The sequence below is a fragment of the Enoplosus armatus genome, chromosome 9 (assembly GCF_043641665.1).
Source record: "Enoplosus armatus isolate fEnoArm2 chromosome 9, fEnoArm2.hap1, whole genome shotgun sequence".
NCBI lineage: Eukaryota > Metazoa > Chordata > Actinopteri > Centrarchiformes > Enoplosidae > Enoplosus > Enoplosus armatus.
Genome location: NC_092188.1, coordinates 25,415,946 through 25,441,041, shown reverse-complemented (window position 1 = coordinate 25,441,041; position 25,096 = coordinate 25,415,946). Strand labels below are relative to the sequence as shown.

Sequence of the window (25,096 nt, the reverse complement as noted above, 5' to 3'; positions counted from 1 at the left end):
ACCTGGCATCATATACACCTGAAAGAGGGATCATCTCACTTTCTGGCAGGATCAGCTTCAATATGGAATGATCCAAAATTGAAAATTGGAGGGAGGGTGTTCTTCTGGAGAGAGTGGCACACAAACACATTGGATGTCTCTGAACTAACAATACCTTAAGAACATTTGAAGAACTGAGAGAACTCTATAATCTGCAGACAAAAGACTTCTGGAGATTTCTACAGTTTAGAGACGCTCAACAGGCACCAGGTTGCCTACCCAACCCTCTATATGCTCTAAATTGAAATTGCTTCGTGGTCTTCCACACCTGGCAGGAAAGGGATTTGAGGGTAACGTATAAAGATGATGAGTGGAATAAGCTAGTGAAGGAGATGCTAAATATGAGAGATGCCAGGTCTAAACTTATTCAGTTTAAAATACTGAACAGACTCTATTGGAAACCTGTGAAAGTGAATAGGGCAAGACTCATTCAAACTTCTGCTGGAGATGCCAAACAAAACAAGCGGGTATGATCCATATGTTCCTCAACTGTCCTAGTGACTGCTCGGGTGCTGGTGTTGGTCTTACCCCCGCTCTATGCCTCTTGAATAGCCTCAAAGGAAATGAGAGATTAGGTGGGAAGAAGGCTCTGTCACTAAAGGTCGCTCTCATTACAGCTAAGAGGGTCGCACTGTCGCACTGGGGGGAGGGGGGACAACCCGACATACTCTGAATGGTTCACAGCCCTGTCAGAAACTGCCTCTTATGAACGACTAATATACAAAATAAATGGGAAAATGGACACCTATACAGACATCTGGGACCCATTTTTAGGACTGATCAGGATCAGAAAAAAATAGTACAGCACATTATTATTTTTTGATTGAGATGCCAAATTACAGTTATTTACTTGCATTCCTGAACAGAAACATTTGTTTTGTGGTTGCAAGAATGCAAGCTGTTATCAGGGCCAAAGGAGGTCATACAAAATATTAAGATGTTTGGTTAATATATGTGAATAAGGACTATTTAGTAAATAACAATACAATTTTTAGTTTGAAACAAGTTTTTGACAGATTTCTAAAATATTTGTGTTTTCTCATTTTTATGACAGGTGGTCTGATAAATTTGTTAAGCACTGTATATAGTATGTGTTTTAGTAACTTTAATAATAATAACTTTTATATACGTATTTGTCTGTTTGTTCAGTTGACTAAGATTATATAGGATTAGTAGTTGGCTTTATTTATAGGATCCTAGCCACACTCCATACCAGCTGGTGGCGCTAATGCCTCCTCAGTCGCGAAACCTCAAGCAGCAGCAGCAGCAGAAGAAGAAGAAGAATTCACGACGGTGTGGCTGCTGAAGCACACGTGCTCTCGCTGCGACCCTTCAGAGAGTCACCGGAGAGGAGACGGAGAAGAAGCCCGCCGGCAGCACCGATCGACCTAACGCTTTACAGCAGACAACATGAGGCCAGGTACAGTAGATACGACTGCACCTCGCGTGTGATGGTGTTTTAAGTGACGTTAGAGGGGAAACTGGTGTACTTCGTTAAGCTCTCCGCTGTGCGTCTGAAGTTAAAAGGTGCTGATGTGTGCTCGGCCTAACGTTACACCGCCATGCTGCCCAGCTAGCCTTACAGTAAACGGTTACCACTAGACTAGAAAGCTGCTGCCAGCTGTGTGACTGCTTTCTCCAAGCCAAAGCTAAAATGTAATGTTAACGTTGGGTTAAAGATCTAAACTGTGGCAGCCGTCGGCCTGAACTTAAAACCGTCCGCCACCAGCACGCTGCAGCCCTCGCGCTGCCAAACACACGTGTTGAACTTTCGTGCAGCAGCACAACACAGCCGGACTAGCTAGCTACGTGTCCCGCGACACAACCGGGAACAAATGTTTAATTTGAAATGTACGTGCATATGTCGGTGTTGTTAACGGGTTAAATCCGAGCTGATTTGTGGCGACGCTGATTTTCCCCCTCTATGTGCCACGAGGCTGATGTCCGAAAGTGCACGATAGCTTCTGCTAACATGAACAGGAGTTATTTGTGTTTTCCCAGAGTCGGTAGGTCCGCGTTCCACACCGCCCCAGCTCAAAGAGTTGTATCAGATCAAGAGTAAAGAGAACTTTGTGTCAAAGTCTGCGTGAAAATAAGGCTGAGTACCACAGAAAGGCGTAAAGCCTAAATAGAACGCGAGTGGGGTTTTACTGTTCGTTCCATCCAATGCTGTGGTGGTTAACGGCTGGGTTAACCATAGTCCTGATCTCTATGAACAGATATGTGCATGTGAATCCACAATGTGTAGGTAGGCAAGGGGCAAGAGTTTGGTATCGGAAGGGTTCTGCTTCCGTGGAAGTGGAGTGAACAGAGATTAAAAATCTCGTCAACAAACCCAAATTTTAGATTAGTGTGCAGGGTCTTCTCACTCTAGCCTACGTTAGATAGCCAGTGTCGGCTAACCACGCCGAGTCACGACAGTCCCGTAAACTGCCCCGGGTCCACTTAATGTCGCAGGGTGCGGGACTGCCGTAACTCAGCCAGCTATCGTCTGTTATTTTTTATTATTTAACTTACTTACTTTTTGTGCACATTGTAGTAACTACTTTCCACGAGATATACATTGTATTGTATTGTCTGCTAGCTTCGGGCTGGTTTTTTTTTTTTTTTTTTTACTTCCTCATGGCACGAGTGGGAGGCGGGTCGACAGTCAGTCCCACGTTCAGAGAATATAATGGCGCTGCCATGAAAATGCAGTGTCTCCGCCGAATCTAGAACAAGCTGCCACACAAGAGAAAACCACGAGCCCAGCCGTACAGATAGGGTTGTAACGATACGCGTATATTCGGTATTGGACGCTTCGGTGACTCCTCGGTTCTGTACACTTCTTCAGACCCAAAATAGTGAAGACTGCCCACACGCGGAACAGAATATCTAGCCTGGGCGTTTTACCCCCAAAGTTCGGGCAGTGCACCAGTTTATCGGTCAGTTTTGTTAGCCTGCATCACTTTTAAAGGTACACTGGAGTTTTTGGCCACTAGTAGCGCCATGGAGGACTGTTTTTTTTTTTTTATCAGCAGGTCCATTTTGGTTTGTTTCATGTTATTCCCCACTGTCGACAGTTGGTGGTGGTAGTGTAGAGATTAAGCCAGTTAAGGGGACTGCTACCTGCTACACATGATGTCAAAATATTCAGAAAATTGACTTTGTAGTTGTGTTAAGGAACTTCAATTGTATTAACTCCTTGTTCGCTCGCTCAGCAGCAGTCGGTGGGTTTGATTGATGATGATTTTCATTATTGATTCATCTGCAGAGTATTTCCATGACGAGTCGTTTAGTCTATACAATGTGAAAAACACTGGAAAATGCTCATTGCTTTTTCCCAGAGCCCAAATTGAATCGCTTCTTTTGTCCAACCAACAGTCCAAAACCCAAGGACTCTCCATTTACTGTCATAGATGACAAAGTAATGCAGCATTTCACAAACTGGAACCAGCAAATGTTTGACGTCTTTGCTTGAGAAATGATTAATCCATTATCAAAATAGTTGGCAGTTATTTTCGATCTACTAATCGTTGCAGCTCTAGTATAAATTCCGCTGAATTCATCTGTTTTTGCCTTTCCAGGGTTCAGTCCTCGTGGGGACCGAGGGGGGAGAGGAGGAAGAGGTAGAGGAGGATTTGGCGACCGAGGAGGATTTGGCGACCGAGGAGGATTTGGCGACCGGGGAGGACGAGGAGGATTCAGAGGAAGAGGTGAGACTGGAGAAAGTGATAAGAGTATCAAGTGTTGTTGTGATGTCATCTGCATTGTAGCACATTATTGTAGTCGATCATATGCGGCATGAGAACAGTTTTTTTCTCTCAAGCAATTACAGAACAAAAGCTGTCTTTCATTAAAGAACACACATAGTTAAAGCTACAGTAGGCAATAATTTTGTTTGAAATAACTAATTATGACCATTGCATGCCTCTAAGAAAAACTTTAATTGAAGGGCTCCTTTTAAAAAATGTCTGAGCACCTGCCTCCTTTGTATCTAGTCTTTTGAAAAACCGGACCCTGTCTGGATCAAACAACCAATCAGGGTTAGCTAGCACGTAACTGGCCAATCACATCGCCTCTGTACAAACAAGGGCTTCTACAGAAGGTTCCACCTACATGTTAAGCACTGAGCTGTGTGTTACAGGAAATCCATTTAGCATTATATACTCAACACACTGAGTTATAACTCGAAAATTGAGTTTATGTTAAAGTTATAAAATGTGAGCGTTTTTTTTCCAGGTGGAGGATTCAGGTCCCCAGATGGTGGAGGATTCCGGGGCCGGGGGGGTGGCAGAGGCACCCCGAGAGGGAGAGGAGGAGGAAGAGGAGGGAGGGGCGGCAGAGGAGGCTTTGGAGGAGGAGTGAAGGTCTTGGTTGAGCCACACAGACATGAAGGTTTTTATTACCCCCTTTTCTTATTATTGTGGTTTATTATATTGTACTTTACTCTGCCATGTTTTTTTCATAGGTGGTTTCTCTCTGGGGGGTTTTGTTCATATTGTAAATTAAGTGGCTATCTACTAGGCAGAGGAAGCATGAATCCACCTTTTTAGATAGAGTGTAGGTACACTAACCAACATTTCTATGTGGGACTTCCATCTGTCTGACTAGATCTACCAACACATTTGAATTGACTCAGATAGTGTCCACTAGACTCTGACTCATGGAGTGTGTGTGTGTGCGCGCGTGTGTCTTCACTCAGGAGTGTTCATCTGCAGAGGGAAAGAGGATGCCCTGGTGACCAAGAACATGGTGGTAGGAGAGTCTGTGTATGGAGAGAAGAGGATCAGTGTAGAGGTGAGATTGTACTTCACAGCGGTCAGACGGTGTAGGTAGCACATCAATATTGCGTTATGATTGCTAACCTTGGCTGCGTTGCATTGAAAACTGTTGGTTACAGAGTGGGTTAATGATCTGTCTGTCAAACGTAAGATCATCTCTGATCAGTGTTGAAGTCTTTAAGAAGAAGGTAGAATTACAGTCGACTGTTTTCCTGCTCTTTGCCTGTTAGGAAGGAGAGACAAAGATTGAATACAGAGCCTGGAATCCATTCCGCTCCAAGCTGGCCGCAGCCATCTTGGGCGGAGTAGACCAGATCCACATCAAGCCCGGAGCAAAGGTCATGTACCTGGGGGCTGCCTCTGGCACCACGGTGTCCCACGTTTCTGACATTGTTGGACCGGTGAGTACTCTGTGGTTCTCAAGGGTTTAAATGATCTACTTTAATCCAATACGACACATCCAAATGCCGTGGCCACCGAAATCACCGTATGGCCCCTTTCCACCAAATATTCCCAGAAACTACACCACACCTTTATGGTCAATTTAATTCATGAAATGATTAAAGCCCCCAAAAGTGGTTGTAACACTGACGGTATCCTCTATCCATTCATATACAGATATTTGTGGTGTGTTGAAAATATGTGTGGCATTGTCCTGAAAATAATACGACCTGATACAGTTAAGCCATGTGGTGACTATGCCTTAAGCCTGTAGATAAAGGCAGTGAAAGCTGAGCTAAAACAGCCATGGGTTCAGTGACTCGTCTGTAGGTGTCTGTGCAACACGCTTAAGTTTAGTTTCATTGAAGTGATCTGTGTTACAGGAAGGGCTGGTCTACGCCGTGGAGTTCTCCCATCGGTCAGGCCGCGACCTTCTCAACGTGGCAAAGAAACGCACCAACATCATTCCAATCATCGAAGATGCGCGGCACCCACACAAATACCGCATGCTGGTTGGTAGGTAGTCCTGAGCCGCAGCAGTGGCACTGCAGAGTCGCCACGGTTTTCCAGTACCAGTCTGTTCCGAAAGAGCACTCTTTTTAGCCAGGGTGAGCGTAGTGTAGACTAGAAGAGCCGCTTTAAGGTGCACAATATGTGCCATGACCCCAGTGCTGTTATACTAGTTACGCCTGGTGTCATTGCTGTACATGCTGAAACTGTGAACCCTGTATCGTAAGTTGAATCAAACAGGCGCAACTGTTTTTCATTACACAGCTACTATAAGCCTCTGATGCTGTTCACAAAGCAGTTTTTTGGTTATTTTTTACATCAAGCCTTTTTGTTTGATTTTCACTGGGGTTGTGGATGAATTACTTTTTTCATTCCAATAACTGGTAACTTCAGCCGACACGGCTGGCAGAGTTTCTGGAATGCAAGATGCTGCAACAGGTCACGCAGCTAAATCAGCCTCTGAAGAAGAGATCTCTTTGGAGCGGTGTCAGTTTGACCAGCCAGGAACACACAATGCGTGATTTCACACAGGTGCAGAAGTCAGTTTGTGGTGACGACATTAACACTGGTTGTGTCGGTTGTTTTAAACCGAATAGTTGAGCGTTTCCCTAAACGGCACCAAACTCACCAGTGCTCTTGCCAAATACAGTGCTAGAACATGAAGTGTAACGTCGTTTACACTTGAGCCTAGTGGCAACTCAACATGTAGCTTGGCTGATAGATCTGCTCATTGAAAATGGGACAGTGGAAGCATAAGAAAGCATAATGCGGCCATCAGGCTCATCTCCAACACCTGCATCTGTGTCTGCAACATGAATGTGTAAATAGATGGCCGTGTGTCCAGACAGTAATGGTCCGTCCCTCTCCAGGTATGGTGGATGTGATTTTTGCTGATGTTGCCCAGCCTGACCAGACGAGGATTGTCGCTTTGAACGCTCACAACTTCCTGAAGAACGGAGGGCACTTTGTTATCTCTATCAAGGTACAGTGTATTTTCAGATACTGTCGAGCCCCAGGTACACAGGTTGTGTAAAAAAAAAAAAAAAAAAAAAAAGCAGCACACTGCGTGAAGTGGGCGCAAATGTCAGATGGTCTCTTTTAATAGTTAGAGATTGTGACATCTCAAAGGTGTGGGAGGGAGAGGGTTTTCGACGCTGAATGGAATTAGAGGCCAAAAAACTTGTCTGGGATATTGCTGCTTGCAGTATATTTTCATGTACAGTGTTTGCTCTGACTTTTGATCGAATCCACTGCTGCTTATGACTTGTTTTGTATCAGTTGATGTGACAGTTATTTATTTTATTTTTTTTTAGGCTAACTGTATAGACTCAACAGCCGCTCCGGAGGCAGTGTTTGCCTCAGAAGTGAAGAAGATGAGTTCTGAGAACATGAAACCACAAGAACAGCTCACGCTGGAGCCCTACGAGAGAGACCATGCTGTGGTGGTGGGCATCTACAGGTACACCAGACCTCAACCCCCTTTTTGCTGAATTTCACACAGTATAAGTTTTGATCAAGCTGCACCAAACCTTTGTTTAAATAAACCGTTCCATTTTGCCAAACCTACTTTGAGCTATCATCATAACCAAATTTGGCTAGCTCTGGTCAGGTCATTCTGCCTCTGGGGGGACGCCACAATCTCTAAGTTTACGCCTCATAATTGACAATGTTCTTTTCTGCTTTAAATGAGCATGATCTAAATTTGCTTGTTGATGGAAGTGGGTGGAGTCTACCATCATAAAAAAGTGTCAAATCACCACAAGGTCCTAGAGAGATACATTTTTGCTTCCCTGTAACTGAAGGCAAGTTATGAAGTCATCACTATATTTTAGAAAATTTGCAACCTCAGTTCACTTATATAAAACTCGAATGATTTGTTCGAATGTCACCAAAATTGATTTACAGATTGACCAGAGTGGAAACGCTGTAAAACGTTTTTAAAATATTTGAGGCGACAGCAAAAGTCTTGCCGTACTATGTACTGTACATGTGCAAACTTGGCAAATGTGTTTGATCACAATTATGCCTGATTTTATTTCAGAGTTGTATCTGTAAATTTAAACTAGCATTAATTCTCATAGACCCACCGTTGTATGCACAAGCACTAACGTCACAGTGGCTTACTAGGTTGAACCTAGTACAGCATGGCACATGAACTGAATGCCATCAGATTAACGTAAAGGTTAAATCTGCACAGAGAGAAATGTGCGTCTTGTGTCGCCTTCTAAAACCACCAATTAATTTGTTAATGTAATTTTGCGCAAAGAGACCATTTTAAGTTGACTATTTTCCCCTTGTGAGGTGACCGGGACAAACACCAAACCCAACTTGGGGATCTCAAGTTAGAAGTCATTTTCTTCATTACATAAATATTGTACATCAGGTAGTTCTTAGTTTGGGATTTCTTACAAGCCACCAGTATTATTCTGAACAAATATTTATCAAGTTCCTCCATCTTAATTGGGTACACCAGGGGAGAACCATAAACTTTGGTTTGGAAGAGGGTTTACAGGATGCAGGATCCCGAAATGGAGCCACAGAGGGACAATGATGAAAATGATGTGATTTCTTTTTGGCAGGGTATAGATACAGAAGTAACAAATAACATGCTTCTAAATTCTCTCCAGTAAGGACAGGGTTTGTTTCCCACCTTTTTTTTTTTTTTTTATAAGATCCATCCTTATATCCTCTCATAGATATGATGATGCTCATTTTCTACATATGTTCACAATTTCTGACATTTTGTCAATAGGTCTAATTTGCAAGTATCTAAAATAGGAGGTCCAACTTTCAAACCTTTTGGTCACGATCGCTGTGTGTGAATCCTGGGTCATATGCGAACCATTTTAAAATGTCAGCGGCCTCCTGCAAATGGAATTGAAGTGTTTCGTTCCTTGTCTGTGGTGTTTACTGTTACCTGTGTATAGTGAGAGATCGCGTGACCTAACTTGTATTAGGTGGTGATCCTTTTCCCATCGCTTCCTCAATTTCCTTCCATCCAGCTTTGTAGTTGGGTGTACACCAACAAATTAAAGGCCCTAGTTGGGCTCCCTCAATAGTCTTTCCAAACTGGAAGAGCTAAACTCCCTTTGTTCTTTGGTAGCTGGAGAGTTGTGTAGCTTATTTCCCAGCCCATATGTAATAATTTGTCCCGTTACAGTTTCAGATCCATGGTAATATATTCATCGTAATTGATTCTATGAGTAAACTAAGACTAAATAAGGTCGTGGAAAGGCATTCATTGATTTTTAATGCCATGGTGGTAGTTCTGCTAGTCTTGATAAGTCTTTCGGTATATGTATCCCTAAGTATTTCAATATCTTGCCATTGTTTTTAAATTATATTTGGGACTCAGTTCTTCAGATGCTGTGGAAATTTGAGCAGAAATGGTTCCTGAAGCGTCACGGTTTCTTTGGTTACGCCACAGATCGAGTTGAATATGGCAGCACTGTCAGCACTTGCATACAGCTGCTGTGTGAAACAACTCCACCTGGTGGGCAAAAAGTCACATTTTCACCACATATGATCTAAAATAAAATTTGCTAATTTTTGATTGATGGCGTAGTAGCAAAGCGTGGTTAGGACACACAGGCTGTGCTGTTCACAATTTCTCCGGCTCCTCCACTTGGCTACATCTCACCCGACCATGTGTTTATGTGAATTATGTAGTGCGGAACAACAAGTCAATTGTTGCATGCTTTTGCAGGGTTTTCATATAAATCTTTATTCACAATCATATTGAAATGATAATGTACTGCCCACTATATAATACTTATATTCAAAAATTCTAATATACCTACGTGTACACCTTTGCATACAAGTTCAGGCTGCAACGCTGCAAAGTTTTGCACACGTCACTGATTAAAAGGTCATTTTGCTTTATCTTAGGTCTTTGCATAGTTTTGGCCATTTCTATGAGCTATGACAACGTTGTACTCACCAAAGTAATTTGCCAGGATCTGTGAAAATGGTGACTTCATTACAAACGGAAACACGAGCAGTCAGACTTGCAGACAGGTTGGAAATAAACCAACAGTTTATCCAAACTATATAAACTATACATTTCTTTAGCGGTAAAACTGAGAACACCTGGACCCACAGACAATTTGGGTAATTCAATCATTCAACTTTATTTTCTCTTTCAAATTAGTTTGACTAACCTCTGGAGTTTGTTTCCAACCTGGCTGGTAGCGGTGTGGGATCATGTAAAACCCAGGTTGTGAGTACAATGACTCGTGTGGGATTTAGAATCAAGAGACAGCGAGTTACACATTATTATGCAGATTTTTAAACGGACAGGAACAAGTGGTCATGGTACTGCTCCAGAGCTCCATGACTGGGATTGTGAGGTTTAGCAGTTTTCCTCGCCCTACTAATGTTCCCAGATTTGAGTTATGGTGACAGGTTGACATCCAGACCCCTCCCAAACTGCTGCAGTCAGCTCTACACATATAGTGCCTGCTCTTTTTTCATATATTGTGTTAACATTCTCTTTTTTCTTCCTCTCCTCAGACCTCCACCCAAACAGAAGAAATGAAGTGTAGAAGAAAGCTCAGGGAAACGGATTACCATTTTTCAACCACCATCTTACTTTTCGTACTGTCAGCGTTGTCTGTTGCCCTCCTCTCCACGTCCGTTTCAGAGTCCTCTGACAGTTAACTGACCAACCATCCAGCTGCTGGAGGGTCTTTCTTTTGTTGATAAGGTTGGGAGCACATTACATGACATTTGGGGCCCTTTTTGGCCACATAGTCCAGATTGGAGGCCATGTCAGCAGTACAAATTTTATAATGTGTTGTGTAGGTTCACATCTGGTTGGCCACCCTTGTTTCACATCTGTTACGCACAAGTATGTCCAACTGATTATCAGCTGTGGGTTCCTGTGCAACTACACACCAGGAAGATTATCAAAGCAAATGACAGTGGTCAATGTTAAATATCCAGTGTTGTGTCGTGTGTCCCCAGACTTGCAGGAGTTGTCAGGGAAGTTTTGAATTCACCTGCCACTGCCCTGTGAACAAGTTACTTTCTACCCTGAGCAGTATTTATCTAAAAAACAAAAGCTTTGTTGAAAGACTTTTATGTAGTTAAGCAGGTTTGGATAACTACTACATGGTTTGCTCCAGTGAGGTGTTTTTTTTTTTTTGGTCAGTACTTTATTTCAATACTTTCTTGCTTCTCTGTTCCCCTGCTCCTTTTCTTACTGGATGTCTTTTTTTTAATTATTTTTTAAGAAAGGTGTTTTTCTGGTCCCCTGCTCTCCTGATCTGGGTGCTTCTGATTCCAGATGGGACATCCCATATTGTTAGGGATATTCCAAGTATCCAATCATCATCATACACCCCCAGACGGCTACTATTTTTACTGTAAAATAAGTTATGTCAGAACTTATGTATATGTTGTGTGTACTTATGGTAGCTCATGTGAATAAGGGCTTCAAGTCTGCACAATACCCACTCCGTAGGTAAGGAACCCATAATGCTGATCTGTTCAGTGGTGAGGTGGTAAACGTGACCCTGTGTGACTGTACAGACAAATATAGATGGTGACTTTTTCAGTCAGACTAGTAATTTGATACTAGTAGTATAACTTTTGTGTTGGCTGAGTGTGAAGCGGAATGGTTGTAATTTACAACAATTTATGCTCGAAACAATTTATGCTCGAAACAGTTTATATGTATTTTTTTTTTGTTGACATAATGACAACTTTGTTTTAATAAAATGTTTATAATTCTTGTTTTTGATTGGTTTACATCTTTGACTACACCTTGTATATGTTCCAACATAATAGGGAAATGTACCTTTTACACTGTAACATTGATGGTCCAGCGGCCCATTGTTGGTGCAGGGCCAGCACCTGTACAGAGGAGGTGATGACCAAATGTCGTACTGGCATCAGTAAAACCTCGATTTAGAACTCAGGACGTTTATGGCTGCAGTGCTGTTTTAGGGGGAAATTGACCTCTGAGACTGACAGTGTGTTGGCTGTGAACGTTACAATAGATTGTGGCCATATGCGGAGGAAATCAACCAGGTTTCATACAGCGACGGTCCAGCACGCGCCAAACCGCCTCTTTCTCCCCGAAGCCTGATGCAAACGCCTCGATCTGCGTTCGGACAGACTTTTCTTTTTTTGCTACATCAAAATAATTCTGCAACCACGTTTTCATTTAGATACTAACTTTTGGGAGTTAGTTGCATGACTGTCCGCGGTGGATTTGTTTTGGCAGCCATTTTGTGGGAAATTTCTCTGGAACGCGCTGGGCCGTACTTGCTTAGTGTCGGGAGTGCGCTCTCAATGCAGCCCCTCTCCTTTGACCGATATTAACATCACGGAGGGGCTGGCCAGCATAGAGCTAGCTGTAGCTGTGCCTGCCAAAATATATTTGGATTTTCATAGCGTCTGCCTGTATTGTACAGCGGCCCATCGGCTGGCCGTTGTCCGCAAAGCAGCCTGCAGTGTGCGGACTGTCTTCCTCCAAATTCCAATGGCAGTGTTTTATTAGACAGCTAGCATGCTAGCTAATAGCTAGCTAGCTAATGTTAGCTTATTGCCTTTAAATTAATTTAAAAAGCTGACGGGCTCGCTAATCCAACTGGCCCACGCTGTACTTGTAAGTTGGTCTCTTGTGTGTCCGCGAATCAATCTTGAGCAAGTAAATAAACTTTGCTGAATAGAAAGAAGACTGAGTTCGAGGTGTCCGTGGTTGAGGCGGCGGGCTGCCCACCTCCCCTTCGGCACGGCTAGCTGTGCTGCGCCGGCAATCGGTCCCCATCGACAACCCGCTCTCTGAGCTCCGGAGAATAACGCAATTTTATTGGAAACTAAACTCACCGGGATTTATCGGCAAACAATTCTACAACACATTATTTGGATTTCTGCTGTGGAAGAGGGACGACTGACCCGGGGGAGGGGGCTCGGTTCGCGTAGACTGAGGGAGATAGGGGTTCCGAACATGGCTGCTACGCGGAACTTGGTTCGACACACCGCCTGAGGTAAGAAATAGCTGGTCGGCGTTGTCTTTTGTTTTTTTCTAAATTCATGTATGAATTTGGGGCTAGTTGGTGATTGTCTCTAATATGTGTGTTAGAGACTTGACAATCAATCAGTGGTAAGATTGCTTTGTAGCATAATGTTGCCCCTTCCTCCGTTATTCGTCCCTGTCACCCGGCCTCGTGTCCCCATTCCTCTGCCACTGCTGGGAAGATGGCTAATGGGGCAAGTCTTCGATGAAATAGGTGGGTTAACGTCGGTGTTGGACAATGGATCGTGTTGAACAATTAAGGGTCGACTGTCGCATCTACTGTAGCGGAGACGTGCATTATGATGATGGACTTAATAACGTTACCCCGTTTTAGTAGCATGCAATGTCCTCCAAGTCTAGCGTTAACCCCCCCTGCCCTTCTAGTTTACCTTGTGACTGAGTCTTTTCTAACTGCTAACCATCTGGCGAGTTCACCAAGTGTTGGGTAGGTCATAAAGAGGCTAATGATTGATGCGATCAGAGTGTGTGTATCTAGGCAAGTTTCAGTAGCAGTGATACCGCGACCTGCCTAACGCACGACACCAAAGAGAATGGGAGAGGATGCCGGCGGACCAAGACGGAGGGAGAGATGGGAGATACATGAATGTGTTGCTACATGATCGAAACGTGTTGATATCCGCTAGTATACTAGTCGTTGGTTATATCCTGGCTTGGCGTGTGGATGTCGATGGCTTTGGGTATCAAAGCAGCCAACCAGCAACCCCGACTGTCCTCTGTAGATCTGCAGCATTTCATTTGCTATGGCAGCTAACGCTAGCCGCTAGCTTAGCTACCGCATCAGCCCCAGCCCCTACCCTGCCCTGGAGTAGAGGGACACAGGCGCTAGGTTGCCGGGAGATGGCTGCTCCTTGGCAAGGAACAGACCTGTGATGAGACCAGTGCTGATGCACAGCTGGAGGAATCATGACTTGACATCTCCTCTCTGTCTGTGTATATGGGTCTCTGTGGTCCTCTTTTGCTCAACAGAAGATGGTCTGAAATTGTTGCCTATTTAAATAAGGTTGGTCACAGATGCTGCCCCCCCCCCAACCACACACACACACACACACACACACACACACCTAGCTGAAGTTGGAGTTGCTGTTTTTCTTGCCTTCTTCTCCTCAATCACTTCTGCTTTACTTCATTATTGTCATTCATTCTTTGTCTTCTCAAATCTCATTTTGGTGATATTGAAGCACAAGTATGCATGATTGTTAAGTCACCAAATGGGCCATGTAGAGGCCATAATGGAATGTTTTCAGATTGGAGAAAGGACACATTTCCCGAGGTTGAAGCTTCTATCAGAAGTGTCTCACAGACCGAGGATGTGGGTGCTCGATATGCGATATATTGTGGAAACATTCAGTTTGTGCTGACTGCCCGTTAAGGCTCTGAGCTCTGTTCATCATGAAACCTGTTCCAGCTGAACCTGCTGCTTAGTTTCAGTCAGCCACTAGTAGGTATAAGTGGGAAAAGCACCTGTGCCCAGCTGGAGGATTAACCCCTTTCCACAACATTGTCAGTGTGCCACAACCGCTTAACCATCACCACCACCCCAAGCATGTATGAATACTTACATGTCTGTGATTAGATTTACCGTCTGTAGCAGTCACCACCTTTTTTTTCTTCTTCATTGGACAGAAAAATGCAAAGAAAATAAGGAAAGCTATTACAATACCCTGAGATTTCATTCCATTTAAATGTGCCTTAACTGATATCTTGCAAGTTGTAACAATATATTGTGGCGTGATACTTTGCAATACTGCAAATGAGGATATGCATCACCAATTCAAAAGCAGATTTGAATATCAAGACACATCAGTTGGATCCCAGACTGGGTGCACAGTGGGAGTGGAGCATCTTAGGAGTGGCTTTTCTCAGTGCCAGACAGTCTCAGTCCGAGATAACGCTCCATCCCACTGATACAATGTTTAGTACATTTTTGGCTTGCTTTGACCACTGGAGTGGTTTTGCGGGCCGTGTCTTTTGGCCACAAACAGCCAATGGACCAGTTCCCTAACTGACAGCACAGCTGTGACAACAAGCTCAGACAGTGTGTGACAGCTTTCACCCACCAATTTCAAAACTTACCAGGAACTCCGGTGTTTTCTTTTCGTCTCTCCATGGTATTGTTCTTCTCCGCTCCCATTTCTCCAATTCATGGAGTCAACTTGAGATAACGGCGCTGTGACTCAAGCTGAAACTTTTCCAACTTGAGCGGATGTGTCTTTGCTTCAGCTGCCTAGTGTGGATCTGTATCTATTTGCCTCTGCTCACATCTGTTCATTGACTTTGCCTGCATTCATGCCCCCTCTTAATATTGATCATGTTGAATTATGCAACCACATTTCATCTGGAAATTGAGGTTTGTGGCTGACTAAGATGTGTGGAGAATGTCAGTACGTCCATGTTCAGACATTTGCACTTTATCGTAAAGTAATACAACACCCACAATGCATGTTTCCACTTCCAGCGTGCAATTTTCTGTAAATGTATTATAATAATAATGTTACAAATGCATTGATTTTACTTATACAATGGATTTAAAAAAGGATACAGTTACTAAATGAATAAGGAATATTAAAACTGCTTAAAATAACTTTGTAATAGAGGCTAAATGACATGTTATGGACATATAATTTTCCATTATTACATATCACGATACAACAAATGTGTTCTACTGCATTACATCAGCTGAAACTGTCCACAACTGTTAAGCAGAACTTCAATAAGTTTTATTTAAATTACATTGGAATCAATAGTTTGGACAGATAACACTGTATGTATCACATGGTACAATTTGAATGTCTATGATTGTTATTAAATGTCCCTTTTTTATTACTTGTTAATCTGTTTATTTTATTGATAAATTGTTTAGTCTATGAAATGTCAGAAAACAATGAAAAATTTCCAATTGCATGAATTTTAGGAAGACCCTTGATTTGTCAGGAATGTATCTTCTATCTTCTTATCTTCGCTGCCGGTAATAATGTCATCTGAAAGTGTTCAATGCTAATGACAACTAAAGACCCCTAAATGATGAGCTCTACACTGCAGCAGATTGACAGGAGCTGCTTCATGGTTTGAATCCTGAAAGTCCTGATTAAGCCTTAAGACCTCGTCTCCACCTGGAGACATGCAATCTTTATTTAGATATCTGCATCAGGAAAAACAGGTTAATTCAGGTGTAAACACAGCAGAACACAAGGCACCTCTGGAGGGGGGTCTGGCTGGAATTGTGAAGATCTCAGCCAGGTGTAAATGACATCTGTACATTTTGGCGCTATTCTTAAGAGAAAGAAAAATCTGCCCAACAATTTAAAAGGTCACCTTACTCTGCCTCTTCCTGCTATCTCAAGCTGCCTGTCAAAACGAGGGCAGAATTGAGATAATGACGGCACAGATTAATGCCAGGTGTAAATGCAAAGGCCCATGATCAGATGTCGTTGTCAAGATAATGTATCCAGATACTCATCACAGGTTGATAATGTGGAAATGGGGTCTGAAATACTTGCTGGAGGAAAAGCGTTGCTGCAACAAGCTACATCGGTTGAAAGGTTAGAATAGGACTGCGCAATAGAAATGAATCGATTTTTTTTTGTTGTGCAAAATGCATGAAGACTAAAGCAAGATTGAAACATCCAGTTTTTTAAGAAAAAATACAGGCTATCCCACACAGCTATGGACTGTCAGCACCATATGCTTCAACCAAGCAGAGCATAGACATCCGCTTTTATTGGCAATTTCAGCACAGACAGAGCAGACAAGTCTGCACATTAGTTCACCTGCTGCTTGTGTCACCACAGCTGGCTAGCTAGCGTTAGCGACCCGCTAGGTAGAGATGAACTGATCAAAGTAGGAAGCCGCACTCCGGGTCCGTTGACTCCCGTGGCTTCACCTCTCGTAATCATAACGCCTCATCAACACAGAGTGCAATTTGGTGTGCAGAGTCCCTTTTTTTTCCCAGTTTGTCCGTCTTGTCGATTCACTGGCTCGAGATAGCCAGAGCAGCTAGCTACCCGAGTCAAGAGATACCTGGAGTCACAGCAGTCCCATAAACTGTGGCAGGTGTGCATACAATCTTAACAACTCACATCACAGTATACAGGACTGCCATGACTCTAGGTAGCTAATGCAGCTAATGCAGCTAACAAATTCAAATTAATCACATTAATTGGACAAAGTATATCGCCCATCATGGTCCGGTGTGGTTGGTAGCACTGTAGTACAGGATGTGTGGAAAGAACTGGGGATGGGTTCCCACAGCCGGTTCCCAGCTGGCAAAACAACTAGCTATCAAACTTTTTTTTTTTAATCTCTCCTCACTGTTTTGAACAAGAAAAGAGCAACAGAAAACATATAGGTGTTTTTTTTTAAATGGCAGAAATCAGTGGCAGCAGATTAGATCAGCTGCAGCTAATTAATGTTAATTCCATAATGGCTAAAATGCAAACTTTGGCTGTTCTCTGGTTAACGAGCTCTCTGCAGCTGGTGTCTGTGTTCAGCCAAAGATTGTTTGTGAGTGAAAAGATACGTCACTCTGTAACACCACTGTGCGACAGTCAGTGGACTTGTGTGTGTTTTTGTAGCTCAACAGAGTGGTGACTCTTCTCTGGAGAAGTGATCAGCTGATCACGTCATGTCAATTTAACTTTGATTTACAACGTTTTGATCTGATCAATTGAATAGTTCTGAATCTGTAGCTTGTGAAGTACAGTAGGCTACAGGTGTTGTTTAAATGTGTCGAAAATGAGATGAGCAGCGCAGTATATGAAATGTCAGTGAAATGTATCTAAGTTGTACGTACAGACTCTAAACACTAAAAACTCACAGTTTCTGCTTCTCGGCTAACAAAAGGAGATTCAAAAGGATTCCATAACTGGAGTTGGAGTCCATAAAATTGTTGCAACTGTTGCACTCGACTATTGAAGCTAGCTGCTAACCCATTTACTTAAGGATATTTCTTAGTGCATTTTTAGTATAATACAACCATAATACTTGACCCACCAAACAAGTAGACATGATCTAAATTATGTTGACATCATTCCAAGAAATCTCATTGAATTGTCCATCAGCTCTCATTAAAACAACAATATAACCATATATTCTGTGAGAAAATATGAATTTGTCAGAGAGTTTACCATACGGGTTATACCAAGGAAGCAATTAATTTAATGTTGCTGGGTGTATTACACCATTGTGAGCAATGTTGCAAATCAATGAGCAAGACTACTTTATGGCAATATCGGATTTACTTTCTCTGGACCTGTTTTTGCACGGTCGGTCAGTTAGTTGTTTCTCTGTATTTTGTGGTGCTCTCTCCACTGGACAGTTGTTAGAGTGGTTGCAACAGAGCTGTGCGTGGTTGTAGATCATCAGGGATAATGCTGAAAAGTTGTTAGGGGTGTTACGATTCACCGATACGAATCGGAATCCGGCTTTCACGGATGCGACTGCATCGATATGCGGCCCCCTGGATCGATCTAAATGTACCATGAATCGGTCGATGGCCCCATTTTAAAGCTACAAATCAGTTAACTGAAGCCTTGATGTTAATTCTACACAGCGTCTCCACTCTCGTAAAAGGTCAAAGGTCATGAGAGTAAAGTTAGCGTAGCGTTGCTTGCGAGGTAAAGACAAACATATCCAACTATGGCAACAAGGTTCATAGTGCACCATCAAATCTAAAGTTTGGAAGACATTTGTATAGGGTTAGGGTTAAAACGAGTGACCCTGTTAACTGGAGACTCTCAGCCAGATGCGTCTGTTGTTGCCGTAGTTACGGCTGTTGAAAACGACCAGATAGCACATAGCTGTCCTCGTAGATGTGTTTGTGTAGTTTTTCATCAAAACATACCTGTTTGATTAGGGGTCTTGTTTGAGGAAATGTGTCACGTAGACGACTAACACGCATCTTGAACGTTGCTTGTTGTTACAGAATTTGTGGTCAGTCTGTTAGAGCAACAGAAACACTTGGGCTTCCCTTGTCGTTTATGAAATATACAGTATCTATTTGAAGGTAAGCGATGCTACTTTTATAGAATGGGCTTATTTTGATTTATACTGGAAAATGAATGCCTACATTAAACAACTGTTAAGAACTGTATCAGATTGCATGGTATCGCACCGAATCGTTCTGTATTAAAACGCATCGTATCGTAGCCCATGTATCTAGATACGTATCGTGTCTTAGAAGAGAGAGATGCACACCCCTAGAAATTATAAATCAAAGATAGTAAATAATGGTGTGGCTGATGAATCACATGGCATGACATGCAAAATGCTGTCACTCTGTATGATTTAATGTGCGAGCAGCCACACTTTGAAAACTCAGTCTGAAAAGTCTTCTGAAAAGTCTGAAAACTCTTCGCCTAAAGTTGCAATACAGCCCTTTTTATCCCAACATCTGGTACTCTTTCCAGTCCTGCAGACGCTTTGTTCTGGGGTTGCTGTATAAATAAATGGACAGAAAAGGTGACCAGAAAAGGTGGCTGTGGTGCGGTTATATGCCATGGATGTAACCAAACCACAGCCAATAATGTCAATTATCATTATGCATGCATTTCAATATCACCCAAGAGTTTGGTCTACAGACTTGTTTTTAAAAATCAACCTTCCGATCTTCCTATGGCTTTCCAATTACTTCTACTGTGCATTTATATTCCATTCCAGAGGGGAGGGGCGCAGAGGGACAGATGCCAGACAAGGATACTGCATGAGGTGAAAGGGACAGGTGCATGCTGGTAGTTTGGGCCTGTTGATTTGAGCTGCTTATCAACATGGTCAGCAGCGGCTGTGACACAGCTCACGGAGGTCATTAAGGTTTTTGTAAGCCCTTTGCACCAAATTGCTGCAATTTTCCATCAAAATGTGCATCCTTTCTCCGAATCATAACTCAAGACAAATCGAACCGAACAGACCTGATACACATAGTATCAGAATCATAGTGTCATATCATTATCTTGGATGTCCATCATGAATGAACGTCCGTAAGAACTCATAGATTAACTCCAGAACTTCCCTGAGAATCATCGCATTTTTAACTTCATTCTTCAGTTTCAAAGTCGCTCAGTGATGGGTTGTCTGTGCATCCATTGCGTACATTGCAAACAGGACCTGCTTATAGCTAATTCAGTATACTTTTAATGCTGTCAAATTGCCAAAATCTGGACTCAAGTTGTAGCCCACTGCCTTCATGGCAACATTATACTTCCTGGCCCTGGAATTATGGGAACCATAGTTCCAAAACTTCATCCAAATGGAACATCACATTTCCACACAGTCAAAGACGGAATGAAGCAGTGTGCATCCTGGTCCTAGTCAAGATGTAAAATCCTTTGCACTGTGCTACGTTTGCATCAACTGTCTCTTTCCGTTACCGCAGTGAAGTTTTGAGTAGGTAATTTCTTATTTACATCAGCCTGGCACCGGTGAAGGAGGCAGCCAGGACTGGGATTATCCCGCTGCCGGCCAAACTACCTGCAGTTGCCTAAGCGCCCATTGAGGATTCAATCCGGGTCAGCCTCCTCTAGGGCTGGCCCCTAATAGTCGACCAAACCGTTGCTAACTGTAGCTGCCTTTTGCTAGTTAGCTCAGTTAGCCGTGCAGCTATAGGTCCCATTAGCTGCCTCTGCTCAGACTGGGAGCATGGAGCACCGGGGGAGTGGTGGTGTTAAGCCACCAGGAAGAGGAGGTTTTCAGGCCACAGTTGTCCTGGTAAAAGTCCACACCCTGGCTCTCTCTGTCTTTCTTGTACATTTTGGTAAAAGTTTGGACCTAATTATTCTTCTAGAAACATGGAACAGGGACATCACTACGGAGAATTTACTGTGCCTTTTTAATTAAACGTCTAGAAATGAAACATGGCCGAAGCATCTATCTGGTATAGAGATGAACTATACAATTAGAAATCACAAAAATAACAAAAGAGATCAGAATATTTTACTCATGCACCATCTAAAACTCTGTACTACAATGAGAAAAAAAATTCGGAGATCCTTGACTTTTAGCCTTATCAGTTGGTGACTGCTCAAAGACAAATGTTAACAAAGATGGTTAGAGTCAAATGGTAAGCTGTGGTGGGAAAAATTGCAAGACTGCCTTTTTTCAGACAATACTTACTCAACAACATTTGGTAGCTCTTAGATTTTGAAACATAACATCACATATGTGTATACCATAGACTGTATCTAAAGATGGACAACATGCCAGCTCCCCAAAAGTGAAGCCAAAACGTCTCCATCGCCCCCTGGTGGCTGGCTGCAGTATATGTCATAAGCCCCGCCCCCTCCATGTTAGTGGATGGGTCATGGGCCGAACTAAAAAAATCAAAGTTCACTTCAAATACATTTTTCCCCAAAGATGGTTTCTGTCATTTCAGGTAGTTCTTATCACGCTGGTGTTTTTTCTGATAAGTTTGGTTTTAATTAGTCATTTGATGAAAGTGGGGTGAAACGCCACGATTGACAGCTGTGATTGACTCTGGTGTGCGCATCATACAATCTGACAATGGAAGATGCAGTGATATATCTGGTTTGTATGCAGTGGTATTTTCTTCAAAGTACTTGTTTTGTATTTTGCTGATTTGTTGCTCTAATGAAAATGACTATGATACTGTAATTTCCCAGTTATCCTTTGCAGTTACAGTAACCAATACTTAAAGCATATCACCTGAGGTTTATTGTGGGGGTCTGTTAGTATACAATTACTATTCAAACAAATTATGTGAATGACAATTAATATTTATTTCTATTTATTTCTGAAGAACATTTAAGAGTGCCTGCTTATGCTGAAAATTGCAATTGCAGGTTAAAATGTCTGAAAATGTTCATTCTTTCCCTGTGAAATGTTGTGTGGTAGCAGCAACTGAAGCACTTGGAGGAGTTGAAGTGTTTGTTGAATTTGAAGCACTCCCAGAGAGTCAAGTCCCATTTAAAGTGTAAGTATCGAAAGCAATTGTCAAGTGAAATGTAAGCAATCAAAGCAGATGTTGCATTTGAAGTGAAGCGCAAAAGCTGTTTAAGTCAGTTTGTGTAACCATTGACTTCAACTGCTGTAACCACTAAAAGCAGTTGAAGTGTAAAGGGGCCAGTATACTCCTTCAGAAGTGCTTGTATGATGGTCTCATACACACACACACACACACACACACACACACACACCTTTGCGCTGTCAGATTAGGGGGTGCTGTGTTTGGCCATTTCTGTAGCTTTCTGAAACTGACAACCTGACGTTCCCCTCATGTGATGGTGAGAAAGGAGCCATTCTTTACACAACTATTGCTTTCAGTTTTCATGTGAACAGCTGAGTGCAACACTCTCTGAAAATGCGTGCTTTTATCCCCATATTTAACAATATCCCCCCTCTCTATGACGGCTGGTTTGTCACTCCGCCTCCAGTGTGGCCCTTCAGAACACCCATTAACACTTGATTTCCCACGTTGTCGGACAACATGACATACTAACTAGTTCTGATCAAGCACAACCCTTGAAATAATGCCGCCCTCTCATTCACTTTGAATGGAGCCAGTCCATCAGTGGGGGTGCCAAACAACAGCTTCTGCAACGCGAATGCATGCAAGCAAGCATGTTCCTGATGGATTACTTCGTAACGCGAAGGCTGTATTTCTACTGTTTACCTTGCAATTGTCGCGGCGAAAAATTTAATAGTTGCCCCCGTGATAAATTAAAGTATAACAAACCGTTGTGCAGTTTTGGGTAGTGGAGCAGCTACAGGTCCAAGCTGGGTTATCTTAGCTTTTATCCCGGCTCTCTTCCGTTGCCTCCTGGGACGGTCACACCGCCCGTGGCAGCGCTTTGTCTGGCTGGTCAAGCTGCTGTGGGAAGTGATCGTCGCAGGGTCCACTGCACTTAATCCAATCCCAGCTTCTTTTTTTCCCCTATGCCCATGAGTGTATTTCTGTCAGGCACGCAAACTTGTCACCTTTCTGCGAGATTCACCTTTTTGTATCCAAAATGGGTGCGAACATCTGTTGCACGTGCATGCGCTCGTGACCTGCTGTGTGCAAAAAGACGAAACAAAGCCTAGATAACCTAGATGCGTTGTTGGCTAACGTTAGCTTAAGCTACATAATCAACCAAATGCTCACCCACAGTGACAGACAGGTAAGGTAACGTTAGTGAGCATCTTTACATGCAATGTCCATTTTCACATATAGATAAATTACCATCTCAGGTGGCAAAGGTTCGATGGTTCTACATTGTTCCTCATGTTTCAATGAACAAGTTGATATACGATGGACTTGTCAAAAGAGTAGCTAAATATATTTTATCAGTCGTTTCGGAGAACAGAACGATTATCATTGTCACTATGAGCACTGAGCAAATCAAAAGCACTGGAAAAGCTAGTTGGTGAACCTTGAGTGAAGACTTTTTTTCCCCCAATTTATCTTTGTTTACTTTTTGTTTTTTCAGTTCCTTTTGTGCTTTTGAGGCTTAGCTTTAATTTCAACCAGGACATGCCTAACCCTAACCATTAAGCTAAAATAAAATAATTCTACTTCACGCTGAAGCTGAATGAAATGAAATTTGGGGCCTCGATTTTTGTGAGTCGATTAGTGTGAAGTCTAGTATCAGGTCCTGAATGTGACCAGTGACATAACCACACACACGCGCGCACGCAAACTATGAGGAATGATTCATGCTCTGACACACAATATTGACGTGCACGTCTGTCTCTTGTCCCACAAACATATGTTTCATTGGGCCCAAACATCTCCAACTAAGAGACAAACTACATTAACAGTCAGCCCTGTTACACACACAATAATGTGACAGACTTCACATCCACTTTCTGGTTAAGCCTCTCACCTTGTGTGGCTTTAGTTTATTTGTCTCACTTCAGGTCTGTCAATGTGTGTCTCTCTCTCTCTCTCTCTCTCTCTCTCTCTCTCTGTATGCGTGGTGGTAATTTGGACGAGGGGGGTTGTTGCATGTGGCCCCTCCACCTGTCCTTACTAGGACTCTATTTCTGGGTCTCACACTGAACCTGACTATGTCTCGCCTGGCAACAGTGCCTGTATATATATGTATACACTTTGTGTGCGTGTACGTGTGTTATTCCAGTCTTTAACTACAGCTGGACCAAAGCTGTATAGGCTCATATGGCCCGGCTGTAACAGCAGAACACTGAACCCTTTTGCTGTAATAGAGATGAAGCTAATGTTGGCACCAGGTTTCAGCTTCAATGAATGTGACATGTTGGTGTGAGGTATACTGTTTTTTTTTTTTAAATGCAGAAAATAGTTGGACTAAGTACTCCATCAACCATTAAAGCATGACTTCCAGTCATTCTCAGTAAAATATACTTCTTGTGGTGGGATCCCCTCAGACTTTCTCATTGGGTTCACCTCTACAACCCTACAAATTGTTCTTGAAATCACATTGATTTAGTTGAACATCACATTAGTTTATATATTATTTGGGGTCTTCCAGCCAAGCTGGGTCCCACCAGTTTTAGCTACAGCTGATTATAGTTGTGATGACTTGGTTAGGTTGGTGTTGCCTGCATCAAGTGAGGTAGTGGCAGCATTAAGTGGGGCTTTTGGTTCTTGTGCATCTGGTGGTGTATTAAAAAAGCGGTAGATTTCTTGCCTGACTTGGATAGCTACACATTATATATTACAATAATTGTAAATATACCAACCCTATTTAGAAGTCATGGGTTTTCAATTGTAATAATGAGATTCTTGATAGAAAATGTCAAGTCATGTTCAAGCTAGAGGTACCTGTGGACTCAAGTCTTTTCAGATAGTGGAGATGCCATGTGCAGTAATATTGTGGAGTCATGCCATTTGTTTGCTACATGCTGATGACGAAACAAGCATTCATTGTATGAACCATATGTCAGCGATGGTTTGGTCTCCATGTGAAGAAGAAATGGAAGGTCCACGGTAGCCACAAGAATTCTTTCACTCTTGAGGTGTTATCACACTAGCACCTGTGAGTCAGAATATTTGCTGTCTCCCATTCACTTTCATTCACGGAACCCCCCTGTGACTTTTTGAAATCACCCACACTGAAACGGCGAGACAGAACCAACACAGTGAAGCCATGGACTGTAAATCCAAAACAGTGAGCTAAAAGAGTGGAGCTCTGTAGAGCAGGGGAACTGCAGAGGTTGCGATAATTCCCTGTGAGTTCACCACGAGACACCCTCTTATATTACATGTTGTCCTTTGATCCATTGTCCATGTAAAAACATTGACCACTGCAGCTCTAAGTTTGAGCACAGCTGAAATGGACACAGTCGATCAAATAATGGCAACTCTTTACGTGGAAGAGTTCACTTGCGGCAC

The 25,096-nt window shown here is 42.7% G+C and overlaps 2 protein-coding genes across 2 annotated transcripts in view; both read left to right on the top strand.

Moving 5' to 3' along the window:
- Positions 1 to 1,340: 1,340 nt before the first annotated feature.
- On the top strand, positions 1,341 to 11,488 carry fbl (fibrillarin). The gene is made up of 9 exons (XM_070912027.1): positions 1,341 to 1,459; positions 3,606 to 3,734; positions 4,261 to 4,416; positions 4,724 to 4,818; positions 5,033 to 5,203; positions 5,627 to 5,759; positions 6,623 to 6,735; positions 7,067 to 7,212; positions 10,266 to 11,488. The coding sequence occupies exons 1-9, from the start codon at positions 1,450 to 1,452 to the stop codon at positions 10,288 to 10,290; spliced, it is 978 nt and encodes a 325-aa protein (XP_070768128.1). The 5' UTR covers positions 1,341 to 1,449; the 3' UTR covers positions 10,291 to 11,488.
- A 1,011-nt stretch (positions 11,489 to 12,499) lies between these two features.
- The window catches only part of dyrk1b (dual-specificity tyrosine-(Y)-phosphorylation regulated kinase 1B), a 48,352-nt gene continuing 35,755 nt past the window's right edge, over positions 12,500 to 25,096 (top strand). Inside the window, exon 1 of the mRNA XM_070911558.1 lies at positions 12,500 to 12,748. The gene's annotated coding sequence lies outside the window, so the exon portion shown is untranslated. The remainder of the gene's footprint in view (positions 12,749 to 25,096) is intronic.